Source organism: Phodopus roborovskii, unplaced genomic scaffold, assembly GCF_943737965.1.
Source record: "Phodopus roborovskii unplaced genomic scaffold, PHOROB, whole genome shotgun sequence".
Taxonomy (NCBI): domain Eukaryota; kingdom Metazoa; phylum Chordata; class Mammalia; order Rodentia; family Cricetidae; genus Phodopus; species Phodopus roborovskii.
This window is the reverse complement of record NW_026126602.1, coordinates 1,576,146-1,595,849: the sequence shown is the minus strand read 5'-3', so window position 1 is coordinate 1,595,849 and position 19,704 is coordinate 1,576,146. Positions and strand designations below refer to the sequence as shown.

General features: G+C 40.8%; 1 protein-coding gene across 2 annotated transcripts in view; it reads right to left on the bottom strand.

Annotated features, from left to right (window-relative positions):
- Nucleotides 1-1,932: 1,932 nt before the first annotated feature.
- Mpp7 (MAGUK p55 scaffold protein 7) overlaps nt 1,933-19,704 on the bottom strand; it is a 140,443-nt gene continuing 122,671 nt past the window's right edge. For both annotated transcript variants that reach the window (XM_051205611.1, XM_051205612.1), the window contains 5 exons: nt 16,772-16,852; nt 8,360-8,453; nt 7,232-7,340; nt 5,128-5,271; nt 1,933-4,438 (listed from right to left, as the gene is read on the bottom strand). In XM_051205611.1, coding sequence (XP_051061568.1) covers nt 4,259-4,438; nt 5,128-5,271; nt 7,232-7,340; nt 8,360-8,453; nt 16,772-16,852 — 608 coding nt within the window. In that variant the 3' untranslated portion in view covers nt 1,933-4,258. The remainder of the gene's footprint in view (nt 4,439-5,127; nt 5,272-7,231; nt 7,341-8,359; nt 8,454-16,771; nt 16,853-19,704) is intronic.

Here is a 19,704-nt window from a genome sequence, read left to right as displayed (position 1 = left end):
GATTTGGAAGAGTGTGAGGGCATGGGAGGAGTTAGATGAAGGAGAGAAAGCTAGGGGTGTGTGATTAAATTTTAATTCAAAATAAAGAAATCTAGCTAAGCTAGGCATGGTGGCATGGTGATATACCTTTAAGCCCAGCACTTGGGATAGGAAGAATGGATAGGGGAGTATGGACTTGCACTTTGTATACATGTTTTTAATTCAGGTGTGTCTCCTAGCTCCAATGCAGAAGGGGCATGGAACCTGGAACAGGCAGCATGATCCACTCACATCACACACACAAGACTGTCCTGATTAATTCAGACTAACTTTAACTTTTGTTGGGATATTTTATCTCAGCCACAGGAAAAGAAATGAACACACAAGGTTCCCAGTTTCCCAACTGTGAAGTATGAGATAGATAGCATCTCACATAGCATATGGAGCATCTCATAGGCCTTCCGTGATGAATACAACTCAGACAGGCCATGGTTACACAGGCATACAGGTGGGTGATATGCAAAATAGCTTCTGTCTTCCAGGACTTTAAGCATTAGGTGAGAAGGATGGCAGAAGAAAGGACACTGAATCAAGGAGGGTTATTTCTTTCAAATTGTTATTGAGTATATTACACCAGAGCCAGCAGCTTAAAAATAAAATGTGGTTTGTTCCCTACTAAGAATTACCTATTAAGTATGATGTACAATGTGTTGTGTGGTGGAATGCAATGGAGCTTTCCCAATAATAAAGCTTATTATAGAAATTACTTACTGTGACTCATGAGTTTATTACTTAGGGGCTGAAGAACACTGACTATGATTACTCTGTATTGTGGTAACCATCACCATCAAACACAAGTCACCATCCTTGAGTGCTTTCATCCCTCATTTCTAAGTACTCTACACAGAATCTGTTACTTGAAGCCCACAGCAAACCTAGGAGATATTTACTGTTGCTATCTACATCTTCCTGTTAAGAATGGATGATGAGGTACTCAATTTACCACATCCTCCCTCCCCTGTGGTCTCATGGCTGGCAACAGTTAAAACTGGAAATCAACCAAGAACTTTAGATTCGTGGCTGGGAATATACAGCAATGGTAGTTATCTATATGGCTAGCATGTGAAAGGCCCTGAGTTTAATGCCGACCTACAAAAATCAGTTGATCACTCAATCAATCAATCTTGGCTTCAAACACCAGACTCTTAACTGCTATATCATAAATCTCTCTGTGGAAGCAGGGCTGGGCTAACGTCAATGACTGAGGCATGGTCAGTATTAATTAGGTACTCCATAAAGCAGAAGGCAGTTGTTCTCCTAGGCCCACCTGCCTAGGCCAGTTTCCTGTAACTGGACCAAGAGGAGGACACAGCATCTCGATTCCCAATGGGGAAGGTGAAGATGGGCATTCCCAACACGCTAGTCTGGACCACCCGTCCCATTCTCCTTCTGCACATCTTCAAACTGCTGCACTTACAGACCAAGACCGGCTAGTTCCATCTGTCCAATAATTGAATATAACATTCAATTCTAGGCATGGAAAGATCAAATAAATTACATCATGGTGAAGGAAGGAATCTGTTCCACTGTGGAAAAAGCAACACAGGGTAGAACAATTACAGCATACTCAAGTGCTAAACAACTTTCGAGCAGATACATTGTTTGAAGATACTTTATTAAGATTTAAAAAAAAACTTTCCATTACATTTTATCTATAAATCCATCATAGACCAAAGGAAAATAAATAAAAATTTGTATCTTTAGGGACATTTTGACTCCATAGTTTTGTAAATCTGAGTTTACATGTTTTCTCACTTTAAATTACTACAGCTTAGGTTCGCTCGATGATTATAGTACCAGGGGTGGCAGCCTTATAGACAGACACCAAGTTTCCATATTCCTCAGGGAAAACATGGTTATTGTTTCAATTTTATCTCTTTACTTTCACACCACTCTAACTGGGAGGTGGACAAGGAGAACAGCATTCCACACTAAGTTCAGTTCTGACTGTACAGGCAAACACTAAACACAGCTTTTCTCTCTAATTGTGGCTGACACTCCATCCCAGGAACAGGCTTCTGGAAGCTAGGAGCAAAGAGTTCTCCTCCTTGGTGCTAGGATCGCTGAGGTCAGAGAGCAGAGAGAGGCCTCTTGCTGCAGGTATCAATAGCTCTTTGTTGGCCTGGCTTTTTACATTTTAATTCAATCTCTTTGTAAGCATCAAAGTACGGTTAATGCTACATGTCACCTAAAACGGCTTTTATTTCCATTGTTTTAAAAAGAAATATTGTTTGGCTCTGCTCTAAAAGGTGCAGACATTTACATTTTCATAACATTCCATCACTCCCTACTACCTATAAGGACTCACAAATTCTACTGCAATACATAAGCTCTACCCCAAAATGAATAATGGAGACAACAATCCCCAGATGAAGAAAAACAGTCAACAAAGGTATCTCAGAGTAAGGAACATGGGCTTCATGAAGTAGTACAGACTGTCCTATGCTAGTATACCTTCCTCATCATTCTTGGTACAGAAATTTGCTTTGTGAGAAGTGCAAGTATTGCCCAAGGAATGGATTATTCCACCCAAACCAACTCCTTAAGACTTGTGCTTCTAGACGGGCCACACAGGACACTGGCTTCAGAACAGGAATATGTTAGTCATCTTATCTGTGTGTAAACTGCATAAACACAGAACTTACATAGATTGTTCACTAGTCCAATGATCTGACTGCTGGGTGTGAACTAGAGCAGTTTGTTTCTGCTTCTCACAGTAACTTGACATGTCTTAAGGAAAGCTAGCAATGGAGACTACCAGGCAGTGGTGAACAACTAACACGCACGTGGGCCTATCTGCCAAGAGGTCAAGTATTTACATGGAATGTTGATCTTGTTTATAAAACTACTACTTTAAATTATATCTTTACATATAAGTTTATTTTATGAATAGCCTTATTTGATAACTAAAAAAATATGCCTTTCAAATATTTCACAAATATATAAAATTTCCCTACATTTTATTTTTCTTTAAACATGTTTAAATTCTATACAAAGCAACAAAAATAATTTTGTATGACAATCATAGATATGATGATTTTTCTACTGGCTGAATCACAGTATTCACAAGAATGGCAGGAGTTCTCTGAGCAGTAGACATTTGTAATATTGTAAATTACTCACTTGCTGGAGACCTATGGCATCAAAGAAAAAGGAGAAGAGTCATCTAAGTATTTAAAATTTCATCTTCCTTCAGAATAGATTGAGATGGAATCTGGCCAATGTCAATCATTTTGGTGACAAAGAACTTAACACAATCTAAGGTTTCTAAAACACACTCCAGCACAATTTAAATGTGTAGTAATTGAATACAAAAGCATGATCACCTTTTCCTTTTCTGTACTCTAACATGTGTGTTACATATTTTGGAATACTTATTTTCACGACTTGAAAAATTCCAGAGCAAGAGAAAAAAGAATGACTCTAGCAATGTCCTCTGAAAAGTAGCTTTGTGATCATTACTTGCCTTAAGACCACACCATTTTTCCTAAACCATGAGGAAAATTTCTTTTCTACATCTATAATATTATTGAAATTTATTTCCAGGTCTCTTGCAGTGGCATGTACCTGTACTTAGGAGGCTGAGGCAAAGGAAGGCTGAGTTCAAGGCCAGAGTGGATCTTCAACTTAAAAAAAAAAAAAAAAAAAAAAAGTATCTGATTTTCCCTTATAGAATATCTGCAACATTTCTGAATGTACTCCAAAGGATTTCGTAAGCTACAATACGTGAGCTACTATCTTAAGAAAAAAAAAATTTGAGTTTCTCCTTTGTTTTTAAACATGCGTACTAAGAACACACTTTGTACAGGGGCAGTAAGAGGATGGGCTCTCACTTCCAGCTCAGTTAAATCCATAGAGCTGCCCAAGGCTGCTAAGTCCATGCTGTCAACTGCAATCATGCAAAGGGAAGGGCGGTGAGCATGGGGGAGGCATGAACTCTGATACACACTGCCTCTCACAGCACAGGCAGAATTAAAGACAAACAGGAAGTTCAAAGTTTTGCTAAGAATATAGCACTGTGCAGATTTTGACTTTGATTATACAGTCATATGCTTCAAATAAGGCTGGCTGTAAAAGACATAAACAAAGCCACATTAAAATTTTATGAAGACTTTACATCTATGACAGTGATACACAGTTTTAAAAATACTACCAAAACCATGGTAGCTGACCTAACCATGCACTCTGTAAAAAAGACAATTATGGAAATTTTACTGAGTTATGAATGTAACCAGCTCACTGGGACCCAATGGGGCTCAGTCTCTAATTTGTCAAATGTTGTTTTTAACTCATTAAATGCCATAGTGAGATCATCATTTATTATGATTTTGTCAAAAAGATGGCCATATTGACTTTCCATTATCTGTGCCGATTTAATCATTTCTTGGAAGTCTTCTTCCTATAAGCATAAGTATAAACAAAAATGAAGTAACCAGGTAATTGCATCATTTCACCTCAACAGACATTTTACAATGGCTTTACTTAAAACTGTGCTGTTAGACTTTAAGACAAGCCCCAAACAAAATCATCTTCTCTATCATGACCTTTCCCGGGTTTTAACTGCTAATACCAGCTATTATTGGACTCTCTTCAGAGTCATCACTAACACACCATTATATGGACATATCACTAATTAGCATAGATATCAGGGCAGCTGTCGACCCAGCATGAACTCATAATACCATACTTTTGTAGTTGATGCTTTTTCTTTAGTTCATTTGGTAGTGTTAGCTTGTGCATGCTCGGAAGGCCTGACACAGTGGTTAATACTACTGTTGAGATTATTGGTTGGAGACCCAGAGTCTTGCTGTGGACCACATTGGTTCCAAACATGCCAGGCAGAAGAGAATGACCTCTAACTCTCCATTCTCCTACCCTAGCATCTTGAGTGGATTACAGAGGTACATTACCATACCAATTCAAAAAACTAAAAAGAATTTACAATGCTATTGTCCAAAATGCACAGACTAAAGCACAACTACCTTTCGAGAATTCTGTATCACAACTTCATCTGTAAAAGTGTGCCTAAATAGTGCATGCAAGCATTTCAGTGCTGTTTACATGATGGCTAAGCATCATGACACCTACCGTGAAGGGCTTTGCGGTTCCTTGGTCATCTCTGCTTGAAATAATCTTTGCATTTTTCCTTGTCTCTCTCAAACGCTCTATGGATGGAGGTTTTATAAATATCACATAGGGTTTGAACTCCAGGGTCCTTAAATGCTTCACTGTCTGCAATAGAGAAAATATTTTTTATTCATATTTCTTCATAATTTCATGATTTCTGGATTTTCTAATGAGAAAATTTCTTGTAATTATTCTTTAATGTCAGAAGGTTATCATTCAGTAAGTTCCTGACAATCAAGGTAACAAACAATCTCACTGAAAAGCAGCTAGAGAAGGCAACTTTCACTTTAAAGGTTTTGAAATTAGCCATTGCTAATATAGAACACAGTGGCTAAAACCACCAGAAAACTAGGTTCTAGACCAAGCTTCTTTTTAAAAGATGTGATGAGGTTGCGAATTTCCTGTCTATAAGCTGTCCATTTCTTTCACATTCTCTCTGTTAGAAGCTGGAGTCTATGCACTCTGCTCTCGATGAGGTCACCAGCACCCCCCCCCCATAAAGCCTTTTGTTTTGTTTGGAGACAGGGTCTCACTATGCAGCCTGGGACTGCAGGGGACTGCATAGGAGCCTGCCTGGGACTCCTAATACTCTAGCCTCATTTCCTGAGTGTTGAATTATAGGTATGTACCAATACACCTGGGTTGTTTTTATTCTTTTTTTTATATTTTGTTCTTCTCTCATACAATACATCCAAACTACAGTTTCCTTCCCAGCACCCCTACCTCCCAGATCTACTCCTACTCCACTTCCCTTCAGAAAAAAACAGGCCTCCCAGGGATATCAACTGAGCACGGCATAACAAGATGCAATAAGAGTAGGTACAAGTCCTCATATCAAGGCTGGGTGAGGTAACCCAGTAGCAGAAAAAGGGTCCCAAGAGCAGGCACAAGAGTCAGAGAGAATACCCATTCCCACTGTTAGGAGTCCCACAACAACAGCAAGGTAACAACCATAGCATATATTCAGAGGACCCAGCACTAACCCATGCAGGCTCTGTGACTGCTGTTTCAGTCTCTGAGCCCCCATGAGCCCTGCTTAGTTGATTATGTGGGCTCTGTTCTGGTGTCCTTTGACCCTATAATTGGCTCCTACAATTCACACCTGGAATTTTAAGTGTTGACGCCTGCAGATTGAAGTATAGTCAAGGGTAACTGACAGAAAGGTCAGAACTGAGAGATAGTATCTCTACAAGAGGGCATCTCCAGAGTCTGGATACTTCATATGCCCCACTGTGAGGTTAAGTAGATGGATGCCATGTGTTAAATAGAGAGAGATAGCGGTGGTGAGAATGAAGGAAGGATGGCAGAGTTGGGAAGGGGCACAGAGGTGCAAGTTAAAATGCACAGGATAGGCCTGGGAGTAACCAGCTCCAGTACACAGGCAGCGAGCTGAGAACAAGCATGAAAATGCCCCCCTTCTTCCTGGTTGGACAGAAGACAGCCTCCAAGATGATGCTAAGGATTCTCTAATTTCAGCTTCTCGATCCCTAAGAGGTGTAATTGGGAGGCTAAACATGCCAGAGCACCACCATCATTAGAAGGAGAATCTTTGGCTCCAGGAGGACTAGGGTAATACTGGGCTTGGGTACCAGAGGATGAGGAGTAGGACATAAGGAACTGAATGTTTTCACCCACAGGCCTTAGTTCAAAGTGCTCACAAGAGGCCCCTAGGTGATATACAAGATCTCTCTGTGGCATCTCAGACATTACTGAACAGTGCCCCATAGATCTGCTGGGTTTTATATGTCTACATTGTGTTCAAGATCAAATTAGAGCAAGAGAACGATGATCTGAAGTGCCACTGTTGGATTGTAAATACAGAGAATAAGGCATAACACAAGCATGTTATGTATGCAACATTTTTAAAAGATCCTAAGTAAATGTGTAATAGCAGAAAACTTGACTGAATAAAAACAAGAGATGTAAACACTGACCTCAGGGCTTCTTCCCCTCTTATTTTCTAATAACATTATGCCTTTATTTTTCTTAACCAGCCCACATTTAAATGAGAAGACTTCACATGCCGCAGTAGGCTCATGGGGAATTGCATGCTTTGTTTACTTACATGAGGTTGGACATCCAACAGACAAACTTTGTTCTTAGCTAGGACAGAGCGAACCGAGTCTATACTTGTACCATAGTAGTTGTTTTTATATTCACCATATTCAATGAACCTGTAGAAAATTAGACATTCATCATAATGGTTTGTGAATATGAAAAAAGCAGGCGGCAAGTTATACTTCATAGGCAAAAGATATTTTTTGCTGAACATGTAAAAAAGTTTTTTTGCAGTATTTAATAAAATAAACAGAGCCAAGCATTTCAGCAAATGTCAATTTAAAAAAAGTCTTCAACATTTTCAAATCACTAACACTTGCTTGTATTACACTTAAGCCCAAAAAAAGTACTTTGGTTCAGTAGAGCGCTAACGTTTTCCATCACCCCCTTTCAGAACTAATGCAATGCAATAAAACAGCGAATAAGCCAAACAATAGAAACTACTGGAATTTCACTGCACACTACAGAGTAACAGAGCTGGGCACTGGAGCCACAGGAGCTGGGAGGTGGCTAATGGAACCAGGGCAGCGATTATGTGCTATAAAAACACAGTCATAGGGCCAAACTTGAAGAAAGCATTTTGATGTTTCAATAAAATCCCACAATACTGCGTGAAAACACACCCTACTTCTGACACCCTGAGTAGCCACACCTCAGCAATGGAAAACTGGGGGAGGGTGGAGTAAGAGCTGGCTGGAGGAGACAGCTTTATTCCAATGTTGCAAAGTGCCGATGTGAGACTAAGGTGTGTATGAAGACGACTATGGGGCAAGCATGTCATATAGCTAGCCATTAATCTTTAAAATAAAGTCCTACCCAAGTTACACATTGAGATTAAATTGCTGGACTGGAAAAAAAGTCACAGAAACACACTGGGAATTTTCCCTCATGCTTCAAAATAATTCCTTTGGGTTTAGCTGAAATGTTGTAGCTCCCGGGTACCCTCTGCCCCCCAAAAAAAAGAAGGAAGAAAGAAAAAAAAGATGTGGATATCAGTAATTGCTAAGTGAACTTTTTAAGGACTTCAAATAGTACTGTAAAATAGAAGGGAATCCTAGACCATCTAAAACTAGATATACAGGCACCAGCTTAAGAACAATAGTAATAGAAAACATTCAACAAAATTTTCACATACTTGTTATTTTGAACATCTGTCTCAAACAAATGCTTGGAAATAAAAATATATTCCACACCGTCACTCTCTTGGCTTCTTCTTGCTCTAGTGGTGTCTGTGATTGGATAGAAAAGGAATTGAGAAAAGTCCACATCAGCTACCTTAAAAAGTATTATAAAGAAATCAAGTACATTAAGTTAGTTTACTACATGAGATTTAAAAACAGAGGGGAAAAAAAAGGGGGGGGGGAATTAGCCGCTAACATACAGTGGAGTATAAATTGAGACTTTTCCACTGTTGTTACAATGTTCAGGTTGACGGTCTAATTGCACCATGGGTCTGATCATTACTCACACCTTTAAAGAATCTTTACTACAAGAAAATACAAAAAAGTAGCCCTATGTGTAGTTCAAACTACTCCCCAGGAAATCGCCTTTCTTTTGCAAATAACTTCCTTATTTTGTCATGTACTGATCTTTCTTTACTAAAGCAAGCATACTTGTTCACTGGGTAGAAGGTAGAGCCTTCTTCACACAATGCACAACGAGTACCTTCTGTGTTCTGTTATAACTGGATGAAATCAAATACCTCCATGTGTTATTTACCACCCTCGCCAAGTCATTAACAACAGCATCTTGCAACCTGTTGACAGTGTGGCTTTTGAGTGAATCATAAAGAAATAGAAAATATAGGCTGGTGGAAAAACAATGACAAAACATGCTTTCCAATGTGGACACACACGTGAAACCCCACCACAGCCTTACCCTTCCTGCTCTTACAATCAAAAGCCCTGGACACCTGATAATTATCTGAGAATCTTAAAACTACATAAAACAGGAAGGATAGAGAACCTGCAGGAAGCCAAGGCATACTGGTAACAAGGCTGGGGCTAGTAGGCTTCTGTAGGTAGTTAGGGGAAAGGGCTATGCAGCTAATTACAAACGTTACTCTGAAAACACATATTGGACTTTAAAAAGTGTCCGAGTTAAAAGAGTGAGGTAGGGAATGCCAACGAAGAGAAGTAAGAGGGTGTGAGACAGCCAAGCTGAGCAGGGAAGAGAGAGGACGGGGGCTCAAGGCAACAAGGCTAATGGTGGCAGGCTGTGTGTCTGTCTGTCTGTCTGTCCCCCATGAAGCCCTGGGGACAGTACATAAGACACTAATGATTCTCACATACTCATGATTCTAGTGACACTCAATGTAACTGACTAAACTGTGGGGAAAGATGGCTTTTAACGGAGGTTCCCCTATTCCAGAAAAGAGACAACTTCAGATCGCCCCATGGAGAAGGAGCTAGATATGAGAAAGTTAAGAAAGACGGAGGCTACAACTTGGTAGCTGTGTTAACATGAGACCCCATGTTGAAATATAAGCTGGACACATCCATGCTGGAAACAAAGAGCAGTGTGACAGCTGCAAGGTTGACAGTGGCCATTCAGTCCTGATGCCTTCTTCTGGCACGCAGGCATACAGTCAGATAGAGGACCATATACATAAAATAAATAATCTTTAAACATTAAAAAGAAAAAAGGAAAAGAAGTGAGTGTGGTTAGAATACACAGAACTTAGTCTAATCTCTGAATAATGGGGTGGCACACACAAGGTGGAGTGTATGATTCAGGAGCCACCCACTTTGTTTCTTTAGACAGGTCCCTCCCTAAACCTGGCAGCTAGGCAGGCTAGCCAGAGCTGCAGGGATGCAGCTGTTTCTGCCTCCCCATCCCAGGAGTAGACACACGTCACCACTTGTGATTCCTTTTCCATTGTGCTGTGGTGACTGAAGTTAGGGCACCCTGCTTATAAGACAAGCATTCTCCCAGCGGAGCCATCGCTCCAACCAGTCTGCTAACTTCTAAAAACATCAAGCCTACAGTACAGCCGTCCTCCTACTTATTTGTTCAAGGGAAACAAAAACCTACGCCTTTTCAAATTTGTCTGCACAAAGTTCGCCATAATGCTCTATCTGTCAATAGCGAACAGTGAGGATGGTGAAGGGACCACTGTATCCACCATCAGGTGAACGCCAGTATTTCCATGCTACACACACACACACACACCAAAAAAAAAAAAAAAAAAAAAAAAAAAAAAAAAAGCCAAGTATTGCAGATGTTTGAGACTCCAAACATCATAGAGACTGCACATGCACTGCAAACTCATGCTGAACTGAAACAAACAAAAAACAAAACAATAACAATAACAAACAAACCAATCTACAAATAAAAAACCTGTGCAAAGACAAAATGGTTTTCACTGTGTAACTCAACAGATGCTCAGGGTTAAAATGAGTCCCCAAGCAATGAGGCAATGAGTACAGAGCGGCACTTGACAGGCTGGGGGCAAAGCCTGGCCCAGGCATGGACATTTCTGAGGTGAAATGTCTCATTATGCCTGCGTTAATGCTTGCACACATGCAGACAGAGGCTGAAAAAGATCTATGTCCATTTTACATATTTCAATTATATCTTTTAATAATGCTTAGCAGAAAACTATGAAGTAGGGAAAGTAGAATTTTAAAAAGTCATTAAACATTTAAGTGTGTGTGTGTGTGTGTGGTGCATAGCATGTGTGACCATGGAGGTCAAAGGACACCTCCTGGACTGCTGTTTTCCTCCATCATGTAGGTCCCAGGGATCAAACTCAGTTCCCTCAGGCTTGGTAGCAGCCTCCTTTATCTGCTAAGCTGTTATGCCAGCCACAAAGCAAAGGATTTTTAAGGCCAAATAACCCCGTTATGTTCCAAATCCTAATTCTCTTTATGGAGCCAGCAAGTATATTTTAATACAAAGCTCCTTCCCTCCTCCCCGTGGAACACCAAGAACCAGTGCTGTTCTTAATGGAATGCCACAGTCTTTCCAAAAGGAGGACTAAGGACTGATACATTTTATTCCATCAAGAAAACAAGCAACACATTTCACAGTAGGAAATTATTTTGTTGAGTATGTATTAGATGATACATGTTCAAGAGTAGAAACAGTATTTAAGTGAGTACTTTTTTTCTGCTTCGGGAATGGGGCTAAGTTCATTTATTATTTTTACTGTTGATATTTGCTGGTGTTCCTTTACCAAATAGTGAGCTAAAAAAATCCAAATAAAGACACAAACAACAACAAACACTACGACTGGAAGTCAAAACTGAGACCTTTCTCTGCATTAATTTGCTGGTAATAAAGAAAAGACTATGCTTGTCCAACTACAAGAGCTTCACATCATGACTAGCCATGTAGCACACATGTTAGGGACCATTGGCCCCTGCACCTACACACACCAAGTTAGACACCTTTGGAACTATACCAGCTAGTAGGTGAGTCCAGGACACTCGGGACAGCTCCCAGAGTTAGCCATGGTTCCTGTTCCTTTACTGAGAAGAATTTCATGTCTAATTGAAAGCCTTTAACTCTTTAACAAGGGCTAATGCTTAAGGAAGCCTTCAAAGTGCTTGTGAGAAGATTACAAGGGCTGCCCTGTTCTAGAAATACTCAAGTGAGCATCCTTTAGACAGGTAAGTCTTCTAGAACATAGATAGTTTCACCTCTATGAAAACACAGATTCAACTCTGCCTGAGAAACCTCAAAAAAGGAAGAGGAAGTGTGGGCAAGAATGAAAGGTGTTCAACGCCCAGACCAAGGATTTGGAATCTATAGATCCAAATGTAATACCCATCTACTTCAGAACCTTTTATTAGCTACATGTCAGCTGTTTGAACCCAAGAATAACAGCACTCACTAGATTTAGTATCTCTTTAAAATATGTCACATGCAGTATGATGACATCATGCACTCTGGAATGCATGCTTGACAGCAGTCTCATAGATTATCTAGTAACATTCTTGCCAGCTTAGTTATACTGAGTCCAAATGATAAGACGGCATAAGGACACATTTTTCAAGATGAATACTTTCACTAAAACATGTGACTGCCTTTTTAAGTGGAAAAATGATATATTCAAAATTAATATAAAAACAGTACAGCTGGTCCCTCGGCTAATTGTAGCATAGCATCAAAAACAAGAAGTCAAATGTTAATGAATTATAATTAGTTGAACTATAAGGATCTCTATTTAACATTTAAAAACCAGACTAGGATATAGGAAAGCTCACATATAAGCCTTACACAAGTGTGTGGAGATATTATGTATATGTGTATTACAAAGACCAAAGAAATCCCAAAGATCAGCACAGCTGTATGATCAGTGCTCTAGCACAAAGCAGAGCATAGTCAGCCCTTGAATTCCACTTGAACTGCCTTCTACTACAGTTGTTGAAGACTTAATGCATACTCTCTTTTGGACCTGTTTTTTCCTGATACAGTAAAAACAGACGCTAGCTTTAGGAACACAGGTTAAAATGCAAGACTGGAAACACCAAGGAATGTAAAGAGGTCTTGCAGCTGAGTATGAGATGATCAAGCTGATCTGATATGGAGGACAGGATCTGGGGAAACAGCAAAGTTAGTGTCACCAGGTCCGCTGGCTTCCACTCTCTTGAGCCCCACCCCCACCAAGGAGCATACACGAGTCAGCCTTGTACACACAGCTTTGCATCTAATGCAGCTATTTATAATAGACTAAAGCCCCCGTTTATCCCAAAAAGGAAAGGATCACAGATCACCTTGCAGACAGGGAGCTAAATATGAGGTAACCAAGAACAAATGCAGCTATCTTGATAGGCATGGTAAGAGCTGACTCCTGATAGACAGTAAAGGAAAATGGTCCATGCTAATACTACAAGCTGGTCATGTAAACATGAGAAGAGAACATACTTTTACTAATGTATAGAAGACCTGGCCAAGGTCAGAGACCAGTAATGCCTTCAAGGTCAATGAGCTGCAATGCTGGCAGGGGCTTCTGACTAGCAGATAACCAAACCCATAAGCTAATAGAGTTATCACCCTAACTGGCCAAGCTGCCCAAGTATAGCATGTTATCATCTCCATGGGTTGTGTCAAGACAACTTGCAGTGTGTAGGGCTCCCTACGTGGCTTGGCCCATGACATACATACTCAAAGAACTAACCAATCCCATCAGGGATCATCCCTGCCCATTTTCTGCTGTAAGCCCAGATGAAAGGCTCTAGGCCAGTAGCTCAATGGCTATTCCTCTCTGGGATCCCCACCTCTTCTCCAGAGTTCCCTCTTCTTCCCTCATAAAAATAAACAGGTGAGCAAAAACCATGCTTCCACTTTCTCTACTTTCTTAGCTCTCCTCTTTTTTGTGTGTGTGTGTTCACTTTGCTTACTTCCCTGTGTCTATGTCTTTAGTAACACTGACAGACAATGGACACAATGGCTATTGACTCAGGTTGTCTTTTAGTGACTAATGAGTGTCTGGCACCCTAGTCCCCCAAGCCTAGTCCCCCTGGGCTGCAAAACTCCAGTGCTCCCAAAGATCTGCATCACTCTTCCTCAGTCTACTCTTTATGGAATCAGTTCATAGTACTGGCAGTTACAGAGTGCTGCCCCTATGCATTCTAGCATCCACTATGCAAATAAGCTGTGATTTACTTATCTACTCACTACTGGTGGCGTCTGGCAGCTTTCAGTTTGGGGCACTTATAAAGAATGTTTCTAAGAACATCAGAGTACACGCCTTTGTTTGACAGCGTATACATTTCCATTGAGTGTGAAGTTAAATTCATGACTCCTGTGGTATTTGTGTAGTTTTATTGTAGTTAGTTTTGTACACTGTTGACCTGAACTCCCATCAATGCAAAAAAAAAAAAAAAAAAAAAAAAAAAAAAGACACCGCTCCACAATGCTTATAATTTACTGACTCTAATGGCTATTTAACGTAAGGTTTTAGAAAAGAACATTAAAGAAGCCATGTATCAAACAGAATACTACTGTAATCAAACAGAAAGTTTCCTCTAAAATTCCAGGCTCTGCTCAAAGTATTTTGAAAAGCAATACAATTTGAAATTGCAAATCTGATCTTCAAATTTTAAATCAACACCATGAATCACTAGGGATGCTTGCTATAGACACACAACTTAGTGTACCTTCTCCTGTGAACCTGAAGGATATCTTACCAGGCCTAGGAAACATTCTGCATAGGAGTCTTGGGGCATTGGCATGTGTACAAGCGAAGCCAAGCAGGAAGTAACTATAGTGAGGGACTCTTTGGCAAGTTCAAACCCTGGCACTTTCTTGATATTGTCTCAATAGGATCTTAGTGTCTGGTTGATCTGAGGCCCAAGGGCTTTGCTTTGGAATTCCCAGCAGCATTGCAACAATCACAGCAGGCCATGTCTGATGTACAGTGCTTTCCCTCAGAGGAAACTGTTTTACTACTTACTGGGCCACAGAAGTTTGAAAGGACAGTGCTACACAGGAGAGAATGAGAGGTGTCATTTTTAGAATGTGAAGTATCCCCTCAGGACCACGTTCTGCTGTTCCACAGCTGGCAAGACCATTTTTGGAGGCTCTGGAACCTTCAGGGGGTGGGGCTTCATCAGTAGACATAGATTACTAGGGAGGGGGCTTTGAAAGTATAGGCTGGCCTCCAGCTCTGGCCTTGCTCTATGCTTCCTGGTCCTCTATCAAGAGCATAGTCTCAACCACATATGATGACCACTGCCATGCTTCCTCATCAGGATGAAATCGATTCCTTTCTCTCTGAGGTTGGTACTGTTAGGTACTGTGTTTACACTGAACAAAAGTAACTCAATAAACAATGTCAAAAAACCTGATTCCAAGTACTAGTGAAACATCCTTTCAACTTAGGTCCTCCTCCTAGTGAAGCATCCTTTCAACCTAGGTCCTCCTCCTAGTGAAGCATCCTTTCAAACTAGGTCCTCCTCCTACTGAAACATCCTTTCAACCTAGATCCTCCTACTAGTGAAATAACCTTTCAACCTAGTTCCTCCTCCTAGTGAAGCATCCTTTTAACCTAGTTCCTCCTCCTAGTGAATCATCCTTTCAACCTAGGTCCTCCTACTAGTGAAGCATCCTTTCAACCAAGTTCCTCCTCCTAGTGAAGCATCCTTTCAAACTAGGTCCTCCTACTAGTGAAGCATCCTTTCAACCTACGTCCTCCTACTAGTGAAATATCCTTTCAACCTAGTTCCTCCTCCTAATGAAGCATCCTTTCTATCAAGGTCCCCCTCCTAGTGAAGCATCCTTTCAACCTATTTCCTCCTCCAAGTGAAGCATCCTTTCAACCTAGGTCCTCCTACTAGTGAAATAACCTTTCAACCTAGTTCCTCCTCCTAGTGAAGCATCCTTTCTATCAAGGTCCCCCTCCTAGTGAAACATCCTTTCAACCTAGTTCCTCTTCCCAGTAAAGCATCCTTCCCCCAGGTCCTCTTCTGTGAATCTGTTCTACACTGTTGCATGGAGGATTATATAAACCAGGACATATGAAGGGATTGACACAACAGGAAAGTAATAAATCGGGTCTGAAGCTTCTAGGCTTCTCCCATAATCATGTACCTGATAAGGTTAGCAATTGTTTGCTAAATTTTTCTAATTATCTGTACATTAGAATTCAACATCTGTAAGAAAAGGGAATTAAAAGGGGAAAAAAAAAACCTGTACCATTCCACATGTTTCTTTACTTTCATCTTGGTTGTTGAAAACCAGAAGTCCCCTTACTTACAGCTAAAAGTGATTACAAACAGTAATTTGGAAAAATGTAGTAACAAGAAGTAACTGGAGGTAGCAGAACACTATAATTTAAAAACACAGATGAACTCTTCCAAAACTAGAGAACATTGCTAAGGGCAATATACAAATGATTTTTTTTTAAATGCAGCACTAAAACCACTTGAAAAAGCCAACATTTCAATTTGGCCTTTCAGACAGCTTTCTAAGTCAACATATTAAGTAGTCAAATGGCATTTATTCTGGAGATCAAAATGTTTCAAGTATCGTATTTCATTTGTAAAAATGCATATGAAAACCATTTTTATAAAAATAGATCTAATTCTGTGTACCCAAAAGAAGCCTACCATGTTTGTTCTATTAAGCTATGGAAAGCCTATTTGAAACGCTACCTGCCAATTACTACATATAAAAGGTAATTAAGAAACATTGGTGCTATGAGACGTCTCCCCCTGCTCTTCGTGGTTTGGTCTTTCTAATCATAAAACAAAACTGGTGAAAAACTTTGGGGGAACAGAACAATAAGACTTTTATTTAGAAGATAATTTGTAACTATAGATTGGTGTCATCTGTGCATTTGAAGTCACCATAAAAATCTCAAGTAGGTAAACTGAGATAAAGAAATAAACCATCAACAATCTGTGGAGTGTGGGGGAATTCCTTGAGTCCCTGGTACCCCAATTCCTTCTCTAAATGTGACGTCACTGTGTATCGTGCACGGATGCGGGTGGTCTAGAGGAGAAATGTTGAGAACAGTAATCAGCATCGTGCAAGCTCCCTAAGCCATAACAGCCATTACTAATGTCCACAGAGAACCATTGTGTGCTAGAGGACTCACGGGGCACTGTCACACCATAGTGCTGTGTGTCACTGATCAACAGCTTCCGCTTCAGCTCGTTCAGCCCAACCCCGACAGGACCTGAGAAACAAGACAGAGACACTAAGAACAATGGTCTAATCCCACATTCCCAGCAAGGAGTCTATTTCTAGCTAAGCTATACACAGGAAAATAATTGGGTTTCTAGAGTTGCTTCAGAGTGGTTTATATGCTTACCTTTTTTTTCTAGAAAACTTAAAATAAAACATATCCAAGAATACCTTAGCACATTACCAAGTAATCTATGTACAACAGCCTAAAATATGTTCCCCTACAAATTGTATTTTTAAATATTTTCAGATTTCAATAAAAGAAAATTGTTGATTTAATTTTGGAAACAAATCCAATTATGCATTTCAAATGTGCAAAGCCATGCTCACACTGAGCTTTGTCATGACACCCTACCCTACAGAATTTCAGACAGTCCTAGGCATCTGAAAGCTGCCACAGGCCTTGCACATTTAAATATATCAAATACACACACACACACACACACACACACACAGAGAGAGAACATATGATGAACAAAGCATGTGCTATGACAAAGAAAAGATGGCAGATACACTACATTGCATTTAGTGAAAATGGCTAGTCAATGAAGATATTGGGGCTAAACAAAAAATACCCAAAGAGTGGCTGTGAACAGTAGCCTGAAATCAAAAGTCATAAAGGTTACCAGCCTCAGGGCCAGCAACCTTTCCTCATCTTAAACCTCACACAACTTGTGGTTAGGTCTATGGATGAAAGGTAGAGAGATGCAGACAGAGCAGCGGCCGAGACCAGCCTACCTACAGCTAGGTCCCTCCCCATTCACTCCTAGACAAACTGCTCCTCCTGTGACACTAGAGAAGGTGATCCCACCCCAGTCAGCATCACAAAGCTCCCTTTCTTGGGAGAAGGGACGAGAACTTGGTATAGCACAGGCATCTGACTTTGCATTCCTCTATCTCCCCTTTCTCCTCAAATGTGGACCAGAGGGGTCCCAGGGAAAGGGTAATGATAGGCTTGCAGGCACACAAAGCTGAGGCCAGCCAAGTGGGCACTGTGAGTGTAGGGAACGGTGTGAGAGGCAAAGGGGCAGGACTGGGAGCCATACCTTCCTTACCCACTGGCACTTCTAGCCCCCACCCTGTCCCACTATTGCCTTCTACCTTTCCTCCACGGCTGTCAGGACCTTTTTTCTCTACCAACTTTCCTTTGTTCTCTAAGACTTGATATGCCCAAGTTGTGGTCACAGTTACCACAACTTAGTAGAACATATAGTTCCCCTCTCCAAACTAATATGCTCCCCTAAGAGACAGCATAACAAAGAAAAGAAAGGAATGTAATTTATGACAACACAACTTGTATTTTAGGATATGCACACTTGGGAGTGATCAGAAGGACAATGTACAACGAAGTCAAATGTCTGTATCCACTTAGGAGTTCAAAAGCCAGAGAGTACCAGCAAGTACTGAAACAAGGCCCCTGGGCACAGATAGAGTCAACACCAGCATTTGGATAAAAGCTATGACCAGGTTTACCTGAACATGAAGTGTCATGGATCTGCTACTGAGATGCCCTCCCTAAAGTTAGGTTCAAAGCTTGCATGGCAGCTGATGTGGCCAGATCATAAGGACTCGGCTTGGTCGATGGCTGAATGGTAGAGCCCAAGTCAGAAGGCGTACCTTGCCCTTGGAGCCTTCCTCAGTTTCATTCTTCTTGGTCACCATGAAATGAGTAGCACCCCACCTCCTCATGCCCTTCCACTCTGATGCTTCTGATTGCCAGGAGTCTCAAAGCAATGGAGTCAGCTGGCCATGGCTCGAACCTCCGAAACTATGATCCCACATAAATATTACTCATTTTAAGCTGTTTGCTTGGGTTATTTTGCTACGGTGACAAGGGTGACTATCATAAACAGAAAGAGAGAGGCAACCTTAACTGGCAAGAGGACAATGAGTCAAATGTCTCAAAGTGAAACAATACAAATGACTGGGCTTGATCTAAAGGGCAGCATGAGAATATTAACCTGGGTGCCGGAAGTGAATCCAATGCCACAGAAGGCTGGCGTCTAGCCCTACTCTAACTTTGGGTTATGTACCAAGTTCATGGGTTTCCTACACTTTCCCACTTCAAAGGGCGTGCCTCCCACTAATTACACATGCTTGCTTACTCGCCTTGATCCTCTAACAGACTGTGAGGTCTATGAATACAAAGACATCTCCTGCTTCCCTCACCTACTATTTCCACAGCTGGCAAATTATAGGTACTTATGTGCCTGCTTCCTGTTACTGGAGCAAGAGACCAGGGTCTCACACGTGCTAGGCAGGTGTGTTACCACTGTGCCACATCCTCAGGGCCTAGATCATATTCCATAAGGTACAAAAATCTGAAGAATATAGTCTTGAAAAAAGAAAAAGTGTTTCGATGGAATACCATTGCGTGTACCTTCCATCTATAGAAGAAGTGGACCCAGTTACTTATGTCCCCAAGCATGTCAAATACTAGAGCACAGTGGGCCCTGCTCCAGCAAAGATGAGTGGGATATGGGTGTTTTTCATAGGTCTCAGTTATGAAGCTCTTCCTAGAATGAGAGACTCTGAGGAGAAACAGAACTCTCTTTATTTCATGCACTATCCAAATCACAAGCAAACAAACTAAGAACAAACACTCCCCCCAGCCTCCAAAACCAATGATTTATTTTAGCTCAGGAGGAAAAAAAAAAAAAAAAACTAGATATGTGACTTAGTAGGGAAAGTTATGCCAAGTCCAGGATGTCACTCCCAAATTCTGGCCACACTCACTTTCAGTTCCTATCACCTCATCCTCATAAACAGATTCCAGACACCCACACTCACTCACACCAGGAATGACTAGAGAAAAAGATTGTGTCTGAATTTCCTAATGTTTAG